Source organism: Pogoniulus pusillus, chromosome 19 (genome assembly GCF_015220805.1).
Source record: "Pogoniulus pusillus isolate bPogPus1 chromosome 19, bPogPus1.pri, whole genome shotgun sequence".
NCBI lineage: Eukaryota > Metazoa > Chordata > Aves > Piciformes > Lybiidae > Pogoniulus > Pogoniulus pusillus.
In genome coordinates this window covers 3,937,644-3,959,685 of record NC_087282.1, presented here as the reverse complement: position 1 = coordinate 3,959,685, position 22,042 = coordinate 3,937,644, and the positions used below count along the sequence as shown (strand labels likewise).

General features: G+C 46.5%; 1 protein-coding gene across 1 annotated transcript; it reads right to left on the bottom strand.

The window, feature by feature from the left end:
• Window positions 1-7,195: 7,195 nt before the first annotated feature.
• ITM2A (integral membrane protein 2A) lies at window positions 7,196-20,257 on the bottom strand. Its single transcript, XM_064158984.1, has 6 exons — window positions 20,114-20,257; window positions 16,143-16,274; window positions 15,260-15,448; window positions 13,937-14,047; window positions 12,564-12,714; window positions 7,196-8,335 (listed from the first exon to the last, which is right to left on the bottom strand). Exons 1-6 carry the CDS (start codon window positions 20,195-20,197, stop codon window positions 8,247-8,249), a joined length of 756 nt encoding a protein of 251 aa, XP_064015054.1. The 5' UTR covers window positions 20,198-20,257; the 3' UTR covers window positions 7,196-8,246.
• Window positions 20,258-22,042: the final 1,785 nt, after the last annotated feature.

Genomic DNA, 22,042 nt, shown 5'->3' with positions numbered 1-22,042 from the left:
GCACCACAAGCAGCCTGTTCCCTTTTCACCTCCTCCACACAAATCATGGCTCAACGTAGGTGAGGTCTACTCAGGACTTTCAGCCACCTTCTGCTCCTCCCTCAGCAGGAGAAAAAAAGAAGATCACAGCCCAGTACACAGGTCCTGGGTACAGGGAACAGACATCAGTGTGACTTTTGGTGGTTATTGCTGTCTCCGCAGTGGGGGAGACCTGGGTGCTTGTTCCTGCTTCCAGCTCTATTTCTGTAGCTTACATCAAACCAGCACGGGATACACTCTGTAAACATCACCAGCTGCCAGCAGGGCTTAGGTGGGGCTTTTTGGTGGCAGCTAGGGCTCCATTTTAAGGAATCTCCATCCTGCCCATGTGTGGGTGACTACCTCTAAGAAAGCAGGTCTGACAACATGCCCAGCGTCCGTGGCAGCACAAATCAGACCTTAAAAAAAGTCCTTGTCCCACTCAGTACCAATGCCCTGTCTGGGCATACACAGAGGTGCCAAACAAAGTTAAATGGAGAGGAACAATGAAGCCACTCAGAGATTAGATACCTCTATGGTCAGCAAATGGCTGAGCTATGATCCTCAAGATCACTTTTGTTGCCAGTCTGTTCTAGTTTCACAGAGTCACAGAAACATGCCTCCTCTCTGGAGGTGTTCAAGGCAAGGCTGGATGAGGCCTTGAGCAGCCAAGTCTAGCCAAGAAACATCCCTGCCCATGGTAGGGAGGTTGGTGTAGGTAATCTCCGAGGCCCCTTCCAACCTAGGACCATTCAATGAACTCATCCAAATGCCAGTGTTCTGGTAGATCCCAGCTCTGCAGACAGCACCCATCTTCGTAGGGCTGGAAGTTTTTTGGCAAGTGTGGGTTTTGTTTGGTTGTTTTTATCCTCAAAAAAAGAGTAAATGAAAACACAGAAGAGGTAGAAACCAAATGACACTGAGGAAGCAGGAGGAGGAGTTTTGGAGTGGGAAACCATTAGCTCCATTAAGAAACAACAAATATTGTGAGCTTGCAAATAACTGCACCCATCCAGTCCATCTGGAAATAGAATATTTACAAAGGAAATTACAAATGTTGTGGAGATCTGGAGCTCACACTTTTTACACTCAAGGCACTCTGCCAAAACCTTTGTTTTCCCTCTAGTATGAGTCATTTCCCTACTGAAAAATCAAGGGTCTCAATCTACAGTGAAAACAGAGCCTTAGAAATCCACCAGCAGTCAGCAGCTCTAGGTACAAGCTCTCCTCCACCCATAGACACATCTTCCAGCCACCTCTACCCAAGCAAAGTTCTCCTGCAGAAAACACTTTCGGGCAGTCAGTAACAGGAGGAGGCTGTGTCTTTGGAGCATCATTCCTGCTTCTTGGCCACTCAGATACCCACCTGATTCAGTGTCAGTCAGCCAGCTGTCAAGAGCAGGAGCACCAAAGCTTTGACAAGAGAGGGAAGAGCTAAGAGCTGAAGGAGAGCTGTTTGCACTGCAGACAGATGTATCAGATAAGCAAAGTGTTTTCATTTCTCTTCAGACTGCAAACTTAGATGAAAAGGCAGCAGCAGTTACAGCTCAGCTTGCAACCACAGAAGCGCTACCGTTGACTTGCTGTGAACATCTGATTCACCCACACCATGATGTGAGGATACAAACCCATGACTGCTTCCAGCTTCACACTGAGCACACCAGTAAGGGTAGGGTAGGTTAACTAGTGAAAGAAGCTGAGAACGTGGGATGACAAAGAAGCTCTGACCACCAAGTACAGAGAAACCAAAGCCACTGGTTGAGGGTGCAGCTGCCACTGATACCACCACAGACAGAACCAAAACCCCTTCAGCATCCCTGACCTCCTAAGGGATTTTTGATCACCAAAGTGGAAGTTGGGGTTTTACCTATCTTTGGATCTATTCCTGAAGAGTTCCACACTCCAGAGTAAAAGCAGCTGGTTCCACTCCAAGGTTTGAAGGAAAGAAGTTCCTTGTTCCAGAATCAGATGTCCATACGCAGCCTCAACCCAGAACAACTTCAAACATCAACAAGGCCTAAAATGGAAGCTGATGAGAACCTGAGCAGGCACACAATGCCCATATCCACTGCCAGGATGACTTTCGAAGACTGAATTCCCTTTCACATGGAATTTGGAGGTGTCACAGCACAACAGGAGAGCAAGCTTGCTTAAACAGAATAACTGAGCTGTAAGAAACCCTTTCCTCTGGAGGTGGAGTGCTAGGTGGGGAGTCTTTAATTACTCTCAGGACAGGAAGCACAGCCATTCCTATTGCCTAGGTAATATCACAACTACACACAGCTCATGAAAGAATAGCTCTAACAAAGTGACTAATTGTATATGTAATAATTATTTTGGCTGCATCAATGCAAGTTCCAATCAATGGCAGCTTTTGGGCTCTGTGCCACAGCTGGCAGCCAAGCCATTCACCACACAGCTCAAAATCAGGACAGACAAAGCAGCTCTAATCCTTTCCAGCCTGACCTCAAGCTTGGTCTTCCCAGAGTGGTAGTTCAGCCACACACTATCCATTGCGCTGCTGCAGAGGCTGCGTGGACTGCACAGTATTTAGCTGTCCTTACAATCGTCCTCATCTCAACTACAGTTTGTTTTTCACTGTGAGGCATGGCAGGAGAACATAAGATGCAATGCAACAGATCAAGGAAGTGGCAGGGTGGAGGAAGCTGTCTTCAGTTAGGTGTCATCATGTTCTCATTCTTTGTAGCCTTCAAGTTCTTCAGAGAAGATCAAGAAAACAAGCAGCAACCTACAAGGTCTAAAGCTGGCAGCTGCTTGATCATTATCAAGGGGGTTGTTCCAGCTCAGCCCAGCCTGCTGCAAAAGCTGCACTGGGGCAGCTGGGGAAGAACAAATCCCAGACAGAGGAGGAGAATTTTAAAAATAGTAAGCCAGAAATTTTCTTAGGGAAATTCAGAGCCGATTTCAGCACTCTGACATTTCTGCCCTCGCTCACCATAAACTCTGGGTAGCATGCCTGTAATTTTAGTGGCCTTCCCTGCAATGCCAGCAACTAGTGAAGTCCCCAGAAGTCACTCCAGTCTTTCTGAAGCCCTTGGCAGCTTTTTCATCCTCCAGGCATTCACATCTATACCATGACTTCTCCTGTGGGCGTGAGGTTAAGAGCTTGTCACTGCCACACTAAGCACAGTTGTGCTGCGACAGTCCATAGCACAAAGCTGGCTTGCTGCAATAAATCCCACATCCAGGTTATCAAGTTCAAGACACTGAAGCTTTATTTCATACCAAGCTGAAGTCTCAGCATTTCATAGAATCAATCAGGTTGGAAAAGACCTCCAAGCTCATCCAGTCCAACCTAGCACCTAGCTCTGCCCAATCAACCAGACCATGGCACTAAGTGCCCCAGCCAGGCTTGGCTTCAACACCTCCAGGGACAGTGACTCCACCACCTCCCTGGGCAGCCCATTCCAATGCCAATCACTCTCTCTGACAACAACTTCTTCCTAACATCCAGCCTGGACCTCCCCTGCCACAACTGGAGACTTGTTCTGTTGCTGCTTGCCTGGCAACAGACCCCAACTCCACCTGGATACAGCCTCCCTTCAGATAGTTGCAAACAGCAATGAGGTCTGCCCTGAGCCTCCTCTTCTGCAGGCTGCACACCCCCAGCTCCCTCAGCCTCTCCTCATAGGGCTGAGGCCTCTCACCAGCTTCATTGCCCTTCTCTGGACACGTTCCACTAGCAAAACATCTCTCTTGAATTGAGGAGCCCAGAACTGGACACAGCACTGACTGGCACAGCACTGAGTACAGGACACAGCACCTAACCAGTGCCGAGTACAGAGGCAGAAGAACCTCCCTTGTCCTGCTGGCCACACTGTTCCTGAGCCAGGCCAGGATGCCACTGGCACTCCTGCCCACCTGAGCACACTGCTGGCTCATGTTCAGCCTACTATACCAGTACATCCAAAAGTACCCCCTTCCTTCAAAGGTCTTCACACTCTCCCCATTTTTAGTTCCCTGGATCTTCACCTCAAAGTATTTATATATGCAAGCAACAGTTCAATTTCTATGGCTTTTCACAAAATCTGGCTGGAGAACACTGAAGTTGTGCATAAAGCAGCACCTGCTCTAATGGAACACACACCATCAGCAGCCCACATCTTACCAGTCACCCTCAGACAAAAAGCCAACAGGCTCTTACAAAGGTCAACAGCATCTCCTTCAAATCACAAATCAAAGTCTGTTCTAATAATAATTATTCACAGAATGCCAGCATGGTGGGAGTTGGAAGGGACATCTGGAGATCCAAGCCCTCTGCTACAGCATCACCACCCAAAGCAGGCTCCCCAGGATCACAGCATCCAGGTGGGTTTGGAATCTCTCCAAAGAATGACTCCACAACCTCTCTGAGCAGCCTGCTCCCAGGGCCCTAGCACCCTCACAGCAAAGATGTTTCCTTCTGTTCAAATGGAACATCCTAGGTTACAGTTTGCACCTGTTGCCCCCTGCCCTTTAGCCATTGATCAGCATTGAGAAGATGCTCTCTCAGGCTGCTCTTCTCCAGGCCAAGCATTCCCAGGCCCCTCAACCTTTCCTCATTAGAGAGATGCTCTCCAGCCCCTCAGCATCCTTGCAACCTCTGTTGGGCTTTCTCCAGTAGTTCCTTGTCTTTCTTCAACTGGAGGAACCCAGAAGTGGACCCAGTACTCCAACTGTGGCCTCACTGGGGCATGTGTCTGATTATTTAAATGTGCAAAAACCCCTCACCTGTAGCACTGTAAGAGGAACTCATCCAAAGCACTGTCAACTTACCATTCATAAAGGTATTCAAAACCTATATCTAAATATACTGGGTCAGGATAGTCGCCTGCAAGCTAGCCTAGAGACAACTTGTCAGTCAAGTGCTGCTGATGGTCTTGTGGACACTGGCTGCTTTTGCAGTGAACACTACATAAACAGAAGCAACTCTGGTGATTAAGTCTGCTTTTGCATCTTGCTGAGGTTACCCCATCAGCTACCACACCCATGCTGGAAGCACACTCAGCTATCTAATAGGGGTTTTACACAGGTCCCAGTTGTGTTACAAAAACGTGCTTCACTAAAAACTAAGCAAAGATACTACACACCACCTAGAGGAAGCTCTCAGCAAACCATTTTTAGGTCTAATTTTGACAAAACACCCAGCAATCTGCAGGTCAGGACGAATACCCCAAGTTTTTAACCAGTTACATATGCAAGGACTTGCTACCTGTGCCATCTACTGGTGTAAAGGACTCACACTCCTGCTTCTGACAGGCCAGAACTGGGCAAATCAAGAAACTGCTTTAGGAGACCCTAGGAATACTGAAACAGCCCCAAAACTGCAGTGCTTTGGCTTGAAATTTACCCTCAGCATAAACGGATTAGGGACAGATCATAAACCCAGCACACACGCCTGCAGCTTCAGCTGCTCTCTCAGCACAAGAGCATCAAGCAGGTAAGAACAATCTGTTCCTTTGTGTGTCCTGGCTTGCTGCCTAGAACATCTAATAAGCTCATAAAGAACTGACTTAATTTCTTCTCTATAATCTTTACCAGACAAGAGAAACCGTTTCAGCCTCTCTGAAGCCATGTCCAGCATTCCTGTTACATGCCTTATGGTAGCCAGTGGGTTAGTGGCTTGTCCAGCCAGAGTCTGTCACTCAAAGCCAGAGGGAAGGATGCCTACATTATGCTTTCAAAACCAAACCTCTGCAAGCAGATGTTTTTTGCTCTCTGTGCCTAGCACTTCTAAATGCTTCCGCCCACGATTACCAGAACAACTGAGTCAGCCAACCCACCCTTGTTGTCCTCTCAATCCAGAGGAGGAGATCAGTGACAGTAACTTGCCCAAGCACATTGCAAGGCTGTAGAAGGAACTTGTCAGTGCAGCTATTTCCCCAGTACCACAGACCTGTGCCATACCAGCTCTCAGTGACAGCGATTAGAGCTATCCACATGCAGAATTAAGTACTCCCCCTCCACTTGCTATTTTGGAGCCAAGCAGACCACAGCTCATTTCAGAACATGTATACTACGTGGCCATATATCTCAGAAGAGCTGCTTCAGTTTTCAAGATAAGGCAGCAGAATTCCTACTGTGCTCTACTCCCTGCCTCTGCAGTTTCATAAACAATGACTGAGAGCAGCTACTCCTACAGTCACCCTCTAGTTCCCAGCACAGAAAGCCTGCTTACTGTTTCACTTCCAGCTGTACAATCCAAGGCACTTTCCAGGAATGCCAAGAGGGTCTAACACATTTCAGCTCTTTGAGCAGCCCAGCCATACAGATCTCACTGCGGAGCACTCACAGCTCTGAGCTCAAAGCACAGCAAAGCCCGAAGGTACAGGCTGAAAGCTCTTACAACAAGCTGTTATTAACCTGCTGTTGCCTTCACAGAATCCCAGCACAGTGGGAGTTGGAAAGGATCTCTGGAGATCCTCCAATCCAACTCCTCTGCTGAAGTAGGGTCACCCACAGCAGGCTGCTCAAGATCATATCCAGGCAGATTTGGAACCTCTCCAAGGAAGGAGACTCCCACTACTCCAGGGCAGCCTTGGCCAGGGCTGTGGCACCCTCACAACGAAGTTTTTCCTTATGTTTAGGTGGAACAGCCCACATTCCAGCTTCTGCCCACAGCCTTTTCTGTCACCAGGCACCACTGAAGTCTGGCCCCATCCCCTTAATGTCCACCCTTTGGAGACTAATAAGATACCTTTGGATCAATAGAGTCCCCCTGGTCAATTGTGATCTGCTAAAAAGACTTCCCATCAACACTCCCATGCATTCAGACACACAAAAACTTTTTATCAGCAGCCTCATCAAGACAGCTATCAAATGGCTGAATTACAGCACACATCCTTCCTGTGCTGCATCACAGCTGCCAGTTACCATCCCATGCACCAGAGCTGCACTCGGCGGGTTCTGTTTACAGCAGCACACATCACTGACACACTGCCCACTGGAGGATCAGGTTTGAAGTGAGGTGTCCCCTCTTCCCCTTTCTCCAAGTTGGTTTTGCACCACACAGCACCAGGCAGAGGAAACTGGGCTTTGCAAGCTGCAAAAGAGGTTAAGGGGGGTGAGAAGGAAGAGCACTGCATGCTGCCCCAGGCAGTCATGCCACCCATACGGGCCACACACCAGCACTGCGCTCTTGCCTCCAAGCACCATGAAGTCACACAAAACACCAAAGTTTTAGAGAAACATTTATTACAGGGTTGCAGAATTTATGCCAATATAAAGTCCCTTAACAAAACTCTCAAGTCCATCAACTGCAGGAAACTAACTCTGTTATCTTTAGACTGCAGCGCTCAAAAGAAAAGGAACAATGCTCTGACTGCTACTTGCTCATAAAAAGTTGACCTAAAAAGTTTATAGAAGCCAGAGTAGGTTTTAAGTTTACAACTACAGTTCACATTCACAAGTGAGCTCTACCAGAAGAGATTCTTGAAAGAGGAAGTTACAGGATAAACCAAATCATAACTAAAAATACTGACAAGCTTTAGGAGCAACTCTATTAGAATCTAACAACTAAACAGCACAAAACCCAAACCAAGGTAGAAGAATGAAACGTAAGCTGGGGGAAGGTTCCAAATATACATACGAATTCAATACAGTAATTGCACAAAAATGAAAGAGGGTAGTGTTAAAGGTTTAAGATCACTGAGGTTGGATTTTACATGCTTCACACACGGTATTTAAAACGAACCTGTAGTGATGCTCGTTGGAAGGGTTTGTTACTTTAGATAGGATACGGAGTGCAGAGCTATCCTACAAGAGCTACACAAGGTGTGCAAACCACAGATTATTCATATTAATCATCCTGTGAAAGGTAAGGTGAAACAGAATTGGTTCCAGCCAAGGAATTGGTTAACATTTTTTTATATATATATATTTTTCTGCCATTCCCAGATTACATTAAATCAAACACATTCAACCTATCAACTGATATTAACCTCCTAGAACAAACTGACATTAGCCTCCTAAAACAAACCGATGACATCAACCTCCTAAAACAAAACCAACCTTACTCCAATTTAAGTTTTACATGAGACAACTAAAAAGTTATACCAATAATCAAAGAAAGCTGAAATGGTGACTTTTGTCTGTTGAAATACAAGCAATACACAGAAAATGCATAAGGCTTTTGATTATCACTGCACATTTTAATTTCAGAAGTCGCTGCCTAACGCTCAGACTTCTCAATTAAAGGTGTGAACTAGTCACCTCCCCTCCAACACCTTTCACTGCTGACAGATCTTTGTTTCAACAACAAAAGAGTTTTCAAAGTGTCTGATTGAATGGCAGTTCTCCACTGAACGTTTCTGCAGACCTGGGGAGGAGAGAAGATGAGAGAGCCTCAGTAAAGCAGACCTAGAATCCAGCAGCAAGTTTTACATCATTCTAAACAACAGTGAGATAAAAATTCAGTACAAAAAGTTTCTTCAGCCATGAATTGCTACTAGAGACTGGTATCTGTCTACTCTCTATCAGAAAGCTGCTCTCATTTTCAGAATGTTAACAGGAGGTGGGCCACATCCAGAGGGAGCAAAGCAAGCAAGCAATTATTTCTAGTACCCAGTACTGTTTCAGTCACAGAAAAACAGAGAGTAGATAGCACTTATTGCTTACACACAAAGCAGAAGCAAAGACTGAGATTGCAAGGAAAGGGTTTAGAACTCAGAAAAGGTGCATAAATCCTATCTCTTCCCTAGCACTTCCTTCCACCCAGTGTGCTCCTCCAGAGCACTTTTCACCTTGAAGAGAGCCCTGAGAGGATTTGCCACACAGCTGATGAGCTCACTGAAGTTTTCCCTAACACTGTTAAAGTGATTGTCTCTATTTTGAGCCATGCCAGCACTGGATCTGACACAGGCAGTTTACATGTATTAGCTGTGAATTTTCACTAGGAGACAACAATGTAGCAGTCCTGCCACCACAGACAAGCTGTTCAACTAAAGCACTTCAATAAATGACAATTTATTGAAACAGAGATGTATAGATTAATAAACAGCAAACTGTTCACAGCAAGCAAGAGAGGCTATCCATCCAATTCTAGCAGCACTAGCTCTTAAACCTAACCCAGCAGGAACCTCATTGCTTGAGGTTATAAACACTTCAAAATGAGGCTATGCTTCATCTGCCTGTACAAGCTAAGGAGTTCTCAGTGACTATGTCATGAAGAGTCAGGATGACCTGTCCACTTTTTCCACATCCTTTTAGTTACAACTCCAGGGCACAGAGTCAGAACTTGAGGTCAGTTTGATCTAAGTGATGAACCCATGAACTCTACAAATGCAAAGCCAGCGCAGCACCAGCTAAATGAGAAGGCTTAACCATAGGAGTTTATCATTTGTAGTCTTATTGACACACACACACACCTGGTACATACTAGAAGAAAGTCATGCTAGAAACCTGATTTGGAAGGCAAGACAAGCCTTGTCCCTGGGCAATTTTCTCCTCAGCAGCAGTTTTCAATCTGCCTACCTTTCTCACCTCGCCTTTGCCTCAAGAGCAAACAATGTCTGCTACAGAGCAGAAACTGCACCACAGGCTGACAGGATATTCGGGGTTGGAAGGGACCCAAGGAGATCATCAAGTCCAAGCCCCCTGCCAGAGCAGGACAATACTATCTGAAAGATCACAGAGGAACACATCCAGACAGGCCTTGAAAGTCTCCAGAGAAGGAGACTCATGACCTCCCTGGGCAGCCTGTGCCAGTGCTTTGGGACCCTTACAGTAAAGAAGTTCCCCCTTGTGTTGAGGCAGAACCTCTTTTGCTGCAACTTACACCCATTGCTCCTTGTCCTATCCCACAGAGCAGTGAGCAGAGCCTGTCCCCCACTTCTGGCACCCTTCAGATACTTACAAACATTTATCAAATCCCCTCTAAGTCTTTATTTTCTCCAGACTAAAAAGCCTCAGGTCCCTCAGCCTCACCTCATCAGCCATTCCCTCCAGTCCCCTAATCATCCTTGTAGCCCTCTGCTGGGGAGCCCAAAACTGGACACAGTGCTCAAGATGAGGTCTCACCAGGGCACAGTAGAAGGGGGAGAACCTCTCTTGATCTGCTGGACACACTCCTCTTAATACACCCCAGGATCCCATTGGCCTTCTTGGTCACAAGGGCACATTGCTGTGCCATGGTTAACTTGGTATCCAGCAGGACTCCCTGGGTTCCTCTCACAGGGCTGCCCTCCAGCAGATAACCTCCAAGCCTGTGCTGGTGCAGTTTATTATTCCTCCCCAGATGCAGGACTCTGCACTTGTCCTTATTGTACTTCATCTGATTCCTCTGTGCCCAGCTCTGTCTGTCCAGGTCTCTCTGGATGGCCACACAGCCTTCAGCTGGATTAGCCAGGCCTTCCAGCTTGCTGTTGTCAGCAAACTTCCTGAGCAGACTCTGTCTGTGCCCTTAATGTCATTGATGAAGATGCTGAACAGGACTGGCCTCAGCACTGATCCCTGGAGGACACCACTAGTTACAGCTCTCCAGCTGGACCTGGCACCATTGATCATCACCCTCTGAATGCTATCTTGCAACCATTTCCTATCCCATCTCACTGCCTGCTCTTCCATCCCACACTTCCTCAGCTTGCTCACTAAAATGTCATGGGAGACAGTGTCAAAGGCCTTGCTAAGGCCAAGGTAGACTACATCCACTGGTTTCCCTGAATCTACCCATTCAGTTATGGCATCATAAAATGCTATCAGGGTAGTCAAGCATGACTGCCCCTTGGTAAATGCATGCTGACTACTCCTGATAACCTTCTTCTCTTCCAAGTGCCTTGAGATGCCAACAGGAGCTGCTCCATCATTTTTCCAGGGATGGAGGTGAGGCTGACTGGTCTATCATTTCCTGGAACCTCTTTCTTGCCCTTTTTGAAGGCGGAAGTGACTTTGGCTTTCCTCCAGTCCTCAGGCACCTCTCCTGTCTGCCACAATTTGGCAAAGATGATGGAGAGTGGTAGAGCAATAATATCAGCCAGTTCTCTCAGCACCCTTGGGTGCATCTCATCAGTGCCCACGGACTGGTGAATGTTTAATTTGTATAACTGATCCCTAACCCAGTCTGCACTGACCAGTGGGGAGTGTTCCCTCCTCCAGGCTTCCTCTCCTTCATCTAGGGTCTGGAGTACATAAGGGAGTTCAACCTTAGGTGTAACGACTGAAACAAAGAAGGCATTCAGCAACTCTGCCTTCTCTGCCTCCTCGTTCAGTAGTGCCCCCACACCTTCCCTGCTCTTCAAATACATCAGCAGAAAAAGGAAGACGCCCTTCTTGTTCTGTTTTACTTCCTTTGCCAGCTTCAGTTCCAAGAGGGCTTTGGCCTTCCTTGTTGCTTTCCTACAAGCCCTGACTACTTCTCTATAGTTCTCCCAAGTAACCAATCCCTTCTTCCATGAATTATAACATTCTTTCTTCCCTGAGATTTGCTTCACCAAGGAGCATAGTTTCTTTACTAGAATTCTTTGGAGCAAGTACTGACAATCTTTTACAATGGTAGAGCAGGATCACTTGGGCAAACATCAAAAACTCTTTACAGCACTGTTTGTAGACTAGTCTTTCAGTCACAGAAGCAGTCAGTTTTAGATTTACTCACAAAAGCAGCTTCACAGCAACCAAGAGACACACACCTCTCCCTCCCATAGAGGCAACATTTGCTGTTTCTTCTCATGCCCTCTGCCAGCTGCACAGCACCAGTTTTATACTCCCATATGCAGAGCTTTCCATCCAGGAACAGCAAACAGCAGGCAGATGTGGCTCCTGATGCTGCACGTTCTAACTGAGCTGAAAAAACCCTTGCCTAAAGGCTTGGCAGCAAAAGCAGAGCAGAGAGTCCTGACAAACCAAACATTTGCACTCTGAAAGGCTGGAACTGATAAAGGATTAGTTTCCTGTGTCTGGGGAGAGCAGCAAAAGATGAAAATGTTTTGAGAGCTGCAGTGAGTCGATTCACATCATCAGGTAGCTGTATTCCAGTTCTCCTTTCAGTATGTCAAACCACAACTGGCATTTCAAATCCACTCCTGTTCACGGAACGGCAGAATATGGCAAGAAAGGACAGGCAGCAAAGAAAGGGAGCTTGGAAGTTCCTGTGAAGTGTTCTTCCTCTTTCAGAAAGGAACTCTGGGATGTCCAGAGCCAGCTGTTCAATTCTACCTTTTCCCAGAGCACTTTTACTTGGTGGTACTGTGACATGCTTTAGATAGGACAGTGACAGAGTGAGCTGCACCTACAGAGACTTATATTATCAGATGGATCATAGGAATTTTGGGGCCAAACTAACTTACCATTGCAACTAAAAGATGGAAGAGAAACAGACTGATGTTCAAATTGAGTTTGGCTATATAAGCTCAAATTCTGTAACCAAAACTCTCCTCACCACACTCAAATGAAGGCTCAGATACACACTGGAAATCAGGGGAAAACACAAGCTGAGGCTGTTCACAGAACTGATGGGTGTCCACAAGATTTCTGTACCTAAAAACTCCACAGGTTTATGTATTTACTCTTTCCTTACTCCAACAACAGACTTCCTTTTACTAAAGGGAACTCACCCATTATCTGGTCTCTGCGCTGAAGTCTGAAGGTTTCCTTTCCAACACAGAGTTGGTAGATGAAGATACCCAAATCAGACACATTATCTATTTCCTCTGTAACCACCATTTCTTCACGGACTAGGTAGGTCTGAGGCAAGTAAGAGCCAGTCTGAAACAGAAAAGTCATTTAGATACAGTATTCTGCTAACAATGGACAAACATCACCACGTTTCATTCTTCTTGGGAAGGGCTTCCAGCACCAGACTTCATATCTCCATTGTAAATACCTTAGTGCTAGTCCTGAGCAGATGCATATCAGAGAAGTTAAAAACTGTTAGCTTCTAGCAGTTGCAGTTACATCCAAACCAAAGTGCAGTTAACCCTAACATTGCTGGCCTCAAAGCCAGCAAAGCAAAAAGAACTTGGTCAAATTTACTTGTACACAACAGAACAGGAGGCAGTATTTCAAACACGATAAAAGCAGCATGACCTACAAAAGTTACCAATCCCACAAGATCACAGCAGTACTGAAACAACCTCCACCCCTTATGACTAACGCCTAGAGGTGTGGGCTGCAAGAGACACTTCAAGTTTGTCTTTATGAAGCCAATAATGAAACAAGTTAAACTAAATCAGGTGGCCTCTGGCACTAAGTGACTTGGAGAGCAGGGTGAAGGGGAACCACCTCATGAAGTATAAAAGCATGTGTAGGGTCCTTCATGTGAGGAGGGACAATTCCTGCTGTGGGCAACACTGTTTTAGCAGGGGGGATGAACTACACAATTCCCAGAGGTCTCTTCCAAACCTCACCACACTGGGATTCTGTGACATTTCAGAACAGTCCATTTGACATAGGATAGCTGAGTACCACATTAAATTTGACAGCAGCAGCAAGCTCTAGAAGCTTGACCCATAGATGAGTCTTCTTGGAAAAATACCAACTGCAGTCACTGAAAAGTGAAAGCAGCCACAGTGAGCTCACAATTAGAGTGCCAGTAGCACAGAAGAACAAGCTGGTGGTATTCTTTTCATCAAAGCTCTCATGGGACAAGCCAGCTTTCCAGTAGTAACTTTCAGGTTTAGGCTTTCAATGATACTTGGAGCTCTATCAAATTCTTTTTATAATAGCTAAATTTAACCTTACTTGCTGGCTGTTTTCAGCTTTCATAAAGTAAGGTATTAATAAGAGCATTAAGCATGAATCTACTCAACATAATACACACTGACAGCTGGCCCTAGCTCCAGTACAGCGACTGAGCCAGGGGGATTATGCACTTTGATGGCAAGAGGACTGTTCCAGCAAGAGACTGCAGTTCAGGAGCAACAATCAATCAGCATTCATATCAGAAGTGACCTTGTCAGCACAACTATGCAACCACATCTCTACCTACCGCCAGTTTGGCAAAGAGATCCATCAGGTTTCTTGGTGGCATGACTATGGACGTGTTGAGTGGAATCACATAGCAGTTACCCAGCTGCAAGTCGAGATACGCTGTCAAAAGCTGTGTTGAAAACAAGATTTAATTAATTAGAACACAGTTTTATGGGGACCAAGGAAGTTCAGAAAGCTGAGGATGATGCACAGCCGGAAGCAAGAGTGATTCATCAGGAACTGCCTGGTATAAGACTTTCACTATCGCCACTTTATGGCTCCAACAAGAGTTGTGCAGAAGGGAGAGCTAACTATGAAAGCTGTTCATCCTATTCTAAACAAGCAGAGTTTGTATTAAAACAGAGGAAGTATTTGGGAGTATGCTGCTATAACTGCCCAATTAAACACAGTGCAAACAAAAGGTATCCAACTGCTAATAAGCCATTACTCCCTCAGCAAAATATATTAGTCTCTGAAAAGTCACACCAGCATTATCAGTGAGTGCAAGAACTGCAGCGACTAAAATTACGCTATTATGACCTTGCACAGCACTTAGCCAGCATCAGTCGAAGTTTACTTGCCTAAACCCTTTCAGTTACAGCCAAGATTCTGTCAAGACAAGATAGACAAAAGCTGCACATACTGTGAATACAACTCAACTGTGTGGCATTCCATGCTGCTGGTGAAGGTAGCAGGCACAGAGACCAGCTCCAGACTATTTACCATGATTGTATCTACACTGCCAGGGTTTAATTTACAAAAACCCCATGAGAGCTTTTACAGCTGACTGAGGGTAACTGAGTAACACAACTTTAATACAGAACTCAAGTTAAAGCCATCCTCTCATCTTTGTTTTAGAGAAGCTACGTGCACCTAACTGCATTTTCAAGTTCTTGAAGAGATTTTTCAATCTGCTTACCCAAGGCTCACACTTGTCTGTGATTCCATGTTTTGCTGTAACAGTGTGGCTGAATCTTAGACCAAATCTTGTCTCTTAATTCACATTTACAACATTTTCTTACCTCATTTTTTTTTCCACAGGATTCTTGATCAAATAGCAAGTGTCACTTTCAGATAACCAATGGCCAACATCAAAGACACTCTGCTCTGAGAAGTGACTCAGTGCCTGTGTGCATTAACTCCTCTAATGTTCTTGTAACACTCCTCCCTTGCCAAAGTTAAACCTCCTTATCCCACACTTAAGCCCATCCCCAAAGAGAAGCTTGCACTGACAATAAGCTTTAAAGGTCTAAAGGCTGAAGCTGTTATAATTACGATCCACACCACAGTGCCTCAGTGAACACCAAGATCAATTATTTCTTATCACCCCACACGTACTCACCCTATCAAAGTCATGAACAATCGCTGCTGGATCACTGTCTGAGAACTTGGGGACAGGAACATCAATGATGGCTATGTTGTCATCCTCTCGGATGTCAGCCTCTTCAGCAATGGGAAGGAAATAAGGTTCCACTGCACGATCGCGGTTTTCATTCTCAAAGTAGCACATTTCACCACGGTACACCTTATGCTGGAAGGAAGAACCAGGCAAGTTATTTTTACAGTGAATATTACACACAATTCCAGCATGGTGGGGATTGGAAGGGACCTCTGGAAATCACCTACTCCAAACCCCCTGCAGGGTCACCCACAGCAAGATGCCCAGGATAACAGTGTCCAGGTGGGTTTAGAATCCCTCCAAGAGGAGAATCCACAACCTCCCTGGGCAGCCTGGTCCTGGGCTCTGGCACCCTCACAGAAAGATTTTCCTCATGTTTAGGTGAAATCTCCTGTGTTGTCCTCTGTGCCCATTACCCCTGTCCTATCACTGAATAGAATCAAGCCCCATCCTCTTGCCCCCATGCTTCAGAAACTGGTAAGCACTGAGAAGATGCCCTCAGTCTGCTCTTCTCCAGGCTAAACAGAACCTGGTCTTTCAGCCTTTCCTCCTCAGAATGATGCTCCAGCCTCCTTGGCATCTTTGTAGCCTCTGCTGGAATCTCTTCAGTAGTTGCCTGTCTCTTTATGGTGCTTTAAAACTGTATTTCTAACACTTATGCTATGACAGAGCACAGGATTGTCACATTTGGAGCTCTTATAAAGGACACAGCAGCCTTCATGTGCTATTTACTGAGGGTTTTCTATTATGGCAGCAATTAATTTATAATCACCCTTTGAACATTTAGTGATGTATCAAAAAAAGCTCAAAAAAATTTCCACACTACCTTAGGCATGAAGTACTTGTAGATGCAGGCTCCACCAACAACAACTCCTGCCAAGATGAATGCTAGACCTAGCAGTGTCAACAGGCATCTTCCAGATGAATTTTCACCTCCATGTGTGGCAATTTCTGGATCCTTTATTTAAAGAGAGATGACAACTTAGAAAGTGCAGACAGTCTGAATTTAAGGTAGCCTGTTGTCTACTGCTTCATCTTGATTTACCATCCTCTATTCCTTCTACACGTGCAGTGAGAGTTCAGTCAAGCATCACATAACAAGAAAATATGAAATACTACTGTATCATGTTAAGATGAGTTTTCAAGCAGCACTTAAAGAAGCTCTTTTCTTAGAGGATGCCCTATTCAAGACACAAAACCCCTACATAAGGCCACCAAAAGACGCAATGCTGCAGCTGACACAGTACAAAGGAAGCAAGATCAGTACAGCAAGGTCACGTTAAGATACAAAATGTTTTTGGGCCTCTTCCCAAAAGTCAACTTCCTCTCCTCCTCTTGTTATCTAAGATAGTATTACTTCTTACAAGGCTACACTAGCAAAAAAAAGGTTATGATGCAACTTTGTCTATTAGCTGGGGAACAGGCATCTGATCCCAGCCAAACATACAGGTTTTAAAGATGTAAGATGCACAAGAACTTAGCTCAAGTGTAGCTTCAAATTATGCCAAATAAAACTGAGTCCCTGTGGCACATCCTACCTTGCAGCTTCAAAATACTTTCTTGCACCCAAGTCTAAGGGAAGTTTTGTTTCTAGCAGCCTTACAATTATCTCTAGTTCAGTGACCTGTTTCTGCATCCAAAGGTGATTACTGTCATCATCACACATGTGGTGATGAGTTGTGTAACATCAATTGCAAAGCTAATGTTGGGTGTCCAAGTACCACCACTTGAGTGGCTGTCCAGCCTTCCAGGTCAAAAGCTTGCACAAGTCAAGCTGAGAGACCACCAAAAGTACTGCCAAACACTAAGCAATCAGAAGAGACAGCCCCTTAGGGCAAAACACACAGGTCTGGGGGCTTGGCTGTTTTGAAAGACCCAAGTATTTAGATATATAGATTATCTAGTCAAGTATGTTCTGTTAATGACTCATAACTCTGGTATTCAGCAATTTGCTTTCAAGACCTGCTCCTTGTACTAGTCAGGAAGAACAATTGGATTTCACAGCATAAGAGCTTTCTCTCCATGATGTTCCTAGAGCTAGATTTAGCACAGCAGCTTCCAAGGCTTTTCTTTATTTGGGTCCCACTATTGGCACTCCTGTAGAATATAATACATTTAACACAAAAAGCCATGGTATTATTACAAAGGCCGCACATACTTTCATGCTCAGCAAGATACTGCAGTGTTAAAGTCAAAACAGATCAGCTATGCAAGCACTGAAACAAAAAAATAAGCTGTTTGCAGAAGTCAATACTCCTACATTCCTCTCTTGCATCCCCCAAACAGAAAAATGTTGGTTCAGCAAGACCTAAGCTGCTACAATTGGTCCGTTAGCATTTGCCAAAACAAACCCCCTGGTTTCAAGTCAGAATTATGCCATGTTTATGTCATTACGTGACTAACACCCCTCAGAGTTAACTGGCTTTTAAGATGAAGGTTAGTTCTGTTCTCTTCATATTCTGCCACCTTCATCTACACCTTTCAGTGACTTACTCACCTAGTCTATTATTACTTGAACTCAACAGTCTAGAGCAGGTTTTGGCACTTAAGAGGTCCTAAGGCTTGAATGATGTTGACATGCAATTAGCTACACTTGCACTACACGTCCTTCAAACAAAGTGAAGAGCTCTATCACATTAAGAAGCAATGTAGGCAGCTTGAATCCAAGAACAAAGAGCTGACAGAGCTGATAAGAGAGCATAGCACCAAGACTTTGCTCCAGTAGATTACAAAGCCTCTGCTCAAAAATAATAGGAGTCATAAAAAGCTGAAAAGCAAATGCAGTTCTAAGCTGTAACAAGCAAAGCGAACCAGGTGCAAAGGAGAAGAAAAATCACATCTCCAGCTAACTCAAGAGATACTGAGACACTGTTGACACAGTCATATCATAGAATCAACCAGGTTGGAAGAGACATCCAAGCTCATCCAGTCCAACCTAGCGCCCAGCCCTATACAGTCAACCAGACCATGGCACCAAGTGCCTCATCCAGTCAGTTCCACACAACCCTCAGGGAGAGTATTCTGCAAGCTCAAGTGTTTAGTGCTGATATTTTAGGGGACTTTTATTGCGCTGTTTCAGCCAACATTAGCCATTAAGCTTGTTTGCTCTGGACAAATATTCCAGCAAAAGGACACATTAACAAGCACTAGAACAAGTTTGTCTTGGAGTAAAATGGTGAACTTGATGTTTACACAGAACTCCAAGTCCTGAAGTCTGAGTGAGGGGTTGTTAAAAACCTGCATACACACGTGCAAACACAACTAACACTGTGACAGGTTTAACACAACAGCATCAGTGGGAAAAGAAGCAAAGCCAAGTGTCTATCAGAACTATGATGGCTCAGAACTTGCAAGTAGAGGGTCAATAAAATATATACACATATCTATAACAAATTGCCTCTAGAAGCTGATGAATTTGTCCTACAGAAACTGGCTAGACTATTTTTACATCACTTAAATTACTTATCTCCCCTTTTCTTGATCTAGTAATTCAGTGCTACTGTATTAACAGCACACACACCTCCTACAGCTTGAGTCCGCTGAGTGGTAACACCACTGACCCCTTCCCCTTTTAAAGGGAGGCTATTTCAGGTGAGGCAGATGCTCTGTGGGCTGGAAGAAGACAAGCTGCTTTCCCGATTACAGCTTAGGAGGGAATAAAAAAAATGATGGCACTAGAGCCCCAGTCCACAGGTGGGGGTTCTTTCTAGTTTTCAATAGTCCCACTCCTTGATCACAAATAAACTCAGTCCACCACACGCTCCTCCTCTACAGCTACTAATGTATTTACCTAGATGCTGATCACCTCCATCTGACTGAAAATGTCAGCAGCTAAGCAAAACATCTTCAGAATAAAGTCTCCCACAGATTTGGAAAGTCACTTCAAGTCGGCGACACAGCAAGCCGTTAGGAAGGAAAAGCCAACCACAGGGTGTTCGCCTGGGTTTCTATTTTAAAACCCTTTATGGCAGGTTTCTTATTTGGAGCTAGACGTGGCAGCAACCCAGACACTGCACCGCCGCTCTCCAACTCACTGCCTACGACGGCTTCAGAGCAGCAACGAGCTGCGAATAAGGCTTAACCCACTTTGCCTGCCTGCAAACCTGTTCTTTCCTGCGGGGACACACGAACACACACACACACCAGGCAGCTACAGAGCCCACGACACTTCCCCCCGTGCCCTTCCCCGGGGCTGGCTGCAGCGCTGGGCCGGAGCCGAGCCCCGGAGCGCTGCAGGGCGGGGGAAGGAGCCGCCTGCGAGCTGCGGAGCTTTAAAAGCCCGTCAGGAAACGGCCCTGGCACGGGCCCAGCTGCCAGATAAACAGCCGGGCCTGCCCTCTGCGTGCGGGCCCGCAGCTCCGCCAGCTATGTCACACCGGCCCTCAGCTCGGCACCGCCCGGGCTGTCCCGGTCGGCAGCCGCGCTGGGTAAACAGCCGTGGGGAAGGCACCGCAAACTCCTGCGGTACCAAAACGCGCTCGGGCCCTCTTAAGCCCTCACCGCTCGCAGCCTCGCAAGGCGGCGGACGTAAGGGGTGCAAGCTTCCCGCACTCCCCATGCAGAAAGCGACCCCCACCCCGCACTAGAAAGCGGCCCCAGCGCCGGCGGGCTGCGAAGGGCGCGGCAGGGCAGCCGCCAGGAGCGCTGGGGGGGTGCCGGCTGCTTCCCCCGGCCCGCAGCCGCCGCGAGAAGATGGCGGCGGCCTCCAGCTCCTCCGTGCACCCCCCCCCCCCCCCAACCCCCGTCCCTCTGCCACGTTCCTCCTGTCGCGACTAGGAAAGGGAGAGTCCCCCGCACCTTTTCGGCCACCAACGCCTCGGCCGCCTCCTTCTTGGGCTCATCCTTCTGGGCGAAGGGGGAGTTAAAAGCGATCTTCACCATAGCTGCGCCGCTCGGCTCCGCCGCCTCCCCACTGAAGAGCTGCGGGCGACGGGGCGGGGCGCGAGCAGACGGACACGCCCCAGCCCCGCCTCACGGGCAGGGCCGAGCGCGCCCCCTGCGGGCCGGGCGCCGCATAACGGCATGGCCAGCAGGAGCCCGGCCGGGACTGTCCCCTGCGCGCTGCACCGGGCAGGCTGCACCATCAGTGCTGGGATCAGCTTGGGGGCCTCTCACTACAAGAAAAATATTGAGGGACTGAGTGTGCCCAAAAATGGGCAATGAAGCTGCTGAAGAGTCAAGAGCATGAGTCTTGTGGCTGAGGGAACTGGGACTGTTTAGGCTGGAGAACAGGAGGCTGAGGGGACACCTTCTTCCTCTCGACAGTTACCAGAAAGGAGGCTGGAGCCAGATGTGAGTCAGTCTCTTCTCCCCTGCTCACCCTGTGGAAACCACAGCAGTTGAGGAAGAATAGAAGCATAGAATCATAGAATCAACCAGGTTGGAAGAGACCTCCAAGATCAGCCAGTCCAACCTAGCACCCAGCCCTAGACAATCAACCAGACCATGGCACTAAGTGCCCCAGCCAGGCTTGGCTTCAACACCTCCAGGCACAGCCACTCCACCACCTCCCTGGGCAGCCCATTCCAATGCCAATCACTCTCTCTGACAACAACTTCCTCCTCACATCCAGCCTTGACCTCCCCTGGCACAGCTTGAGGCTGTGTCCCCTTCTTCTGTTGCTGCTTGCCTGGCAACAGAGCCCAACCCCACCTGGCTACAGCCTCCCTTCAGGTAGCTATAGACAGCAACAAGGGAGTTTTAAACAGCCAGACAAGGCATCACCACTCATCTAATGTCTCCAAAGACAGAGAATAAAAGGCTTCATGCATTAGACTGTCTGAAAGGATCTTCTCCTTCATAAGGATGAAAATCTGTGTCCATCTCAATGACTTTATGGCTCTCAAGAGAAATCTGGTTTGAATCTGGTGCCTCCACCATTAAACTCTTCCCGCAGACAGCTGTAATTAAACAGAAGTCAGCACTATGCAAATATTGCAATAAGTAATTCTTCCAAGCATAAACAGAATGCAGAGTGTACTCCAGCACTCAAAGCCTGTTCTTGTTATTCTACAGGTGTCACACCGCTGTTATTTCCTTTCCAGATCATAGGTTTGATGTTGTTCCCTTTCATGTTAATACGAATTGTGACTTTGACTTCAGTCAAGAGGAGAACAAAGACTTTTATGTCTATGTAGCCTGACTTTTTCTAGCAACAGAGAGTGATTTCTCATTGAAATGGGCTGCCCGGGGAGGTGGTGGAGGCACCGTCCCTGGAGGTGTTCAAGAAAAGACTGGATGGGGCACTTAGTGATATGATCTAGTTGACTGGATAGGGCTGGGTGCTAAGTTGGACTGGATGAGCTTGGAGGTCTCTTCCAACCTGCTTGATTCTATGATGATTCAACAGAACACATTTTACTGAGGAAACAGAGAAAATGTCATTTTCATGCTTGCTGGCACTTGCATGTTGGGAGTAAGTTAAGCCATGCTCTCATTAAAACCCCTGAAACACATTTAAAATAGGTCAGGTTTCCTCTGTGGCCAATCAGTATCTGTGCTCTTAGCCCCAGCAGTTTGACTGAATAAATACGAATGGTGACTCTACCACTTCGCCTCTAAAACCTTTTGTATCAGCCTCTCAGTACTGGCCCACTTTTCTTCCAGTCTTTTTCCACCTTGGCTGCAGTTTAGACCTGGCAATAACAAGGCAGCTAAACAAGTAACATCCTTTATTCCATGACACTTCTGAGTTTCCTTTCTACTAAACCACCTGGGTATAGTTCA

Coding starts and splice junctions, on each gene's coding strand:
- ITM2A (XM_064158984.1), bottom strand. CDS start 20,197: ATGGTGAAGATCGCTTTTAACTCCCCCTTCGCCCAGAAGGATGAGCCC. Junction 16,275..20,113: donor AGGCGTTGGTGGCCGAAAAG/GTGCGGGGGACT, acceptor CTTTAAATAAAG/GATCCAGAAATTGCCACACA. Junction 8,336..12,563: donor GCGCAGAGACCAGATAATGG/GTGAGTTCCCTT, acceptor TCTCCTCCCCAG/GTCTGCAGAAACGTTCAGTG.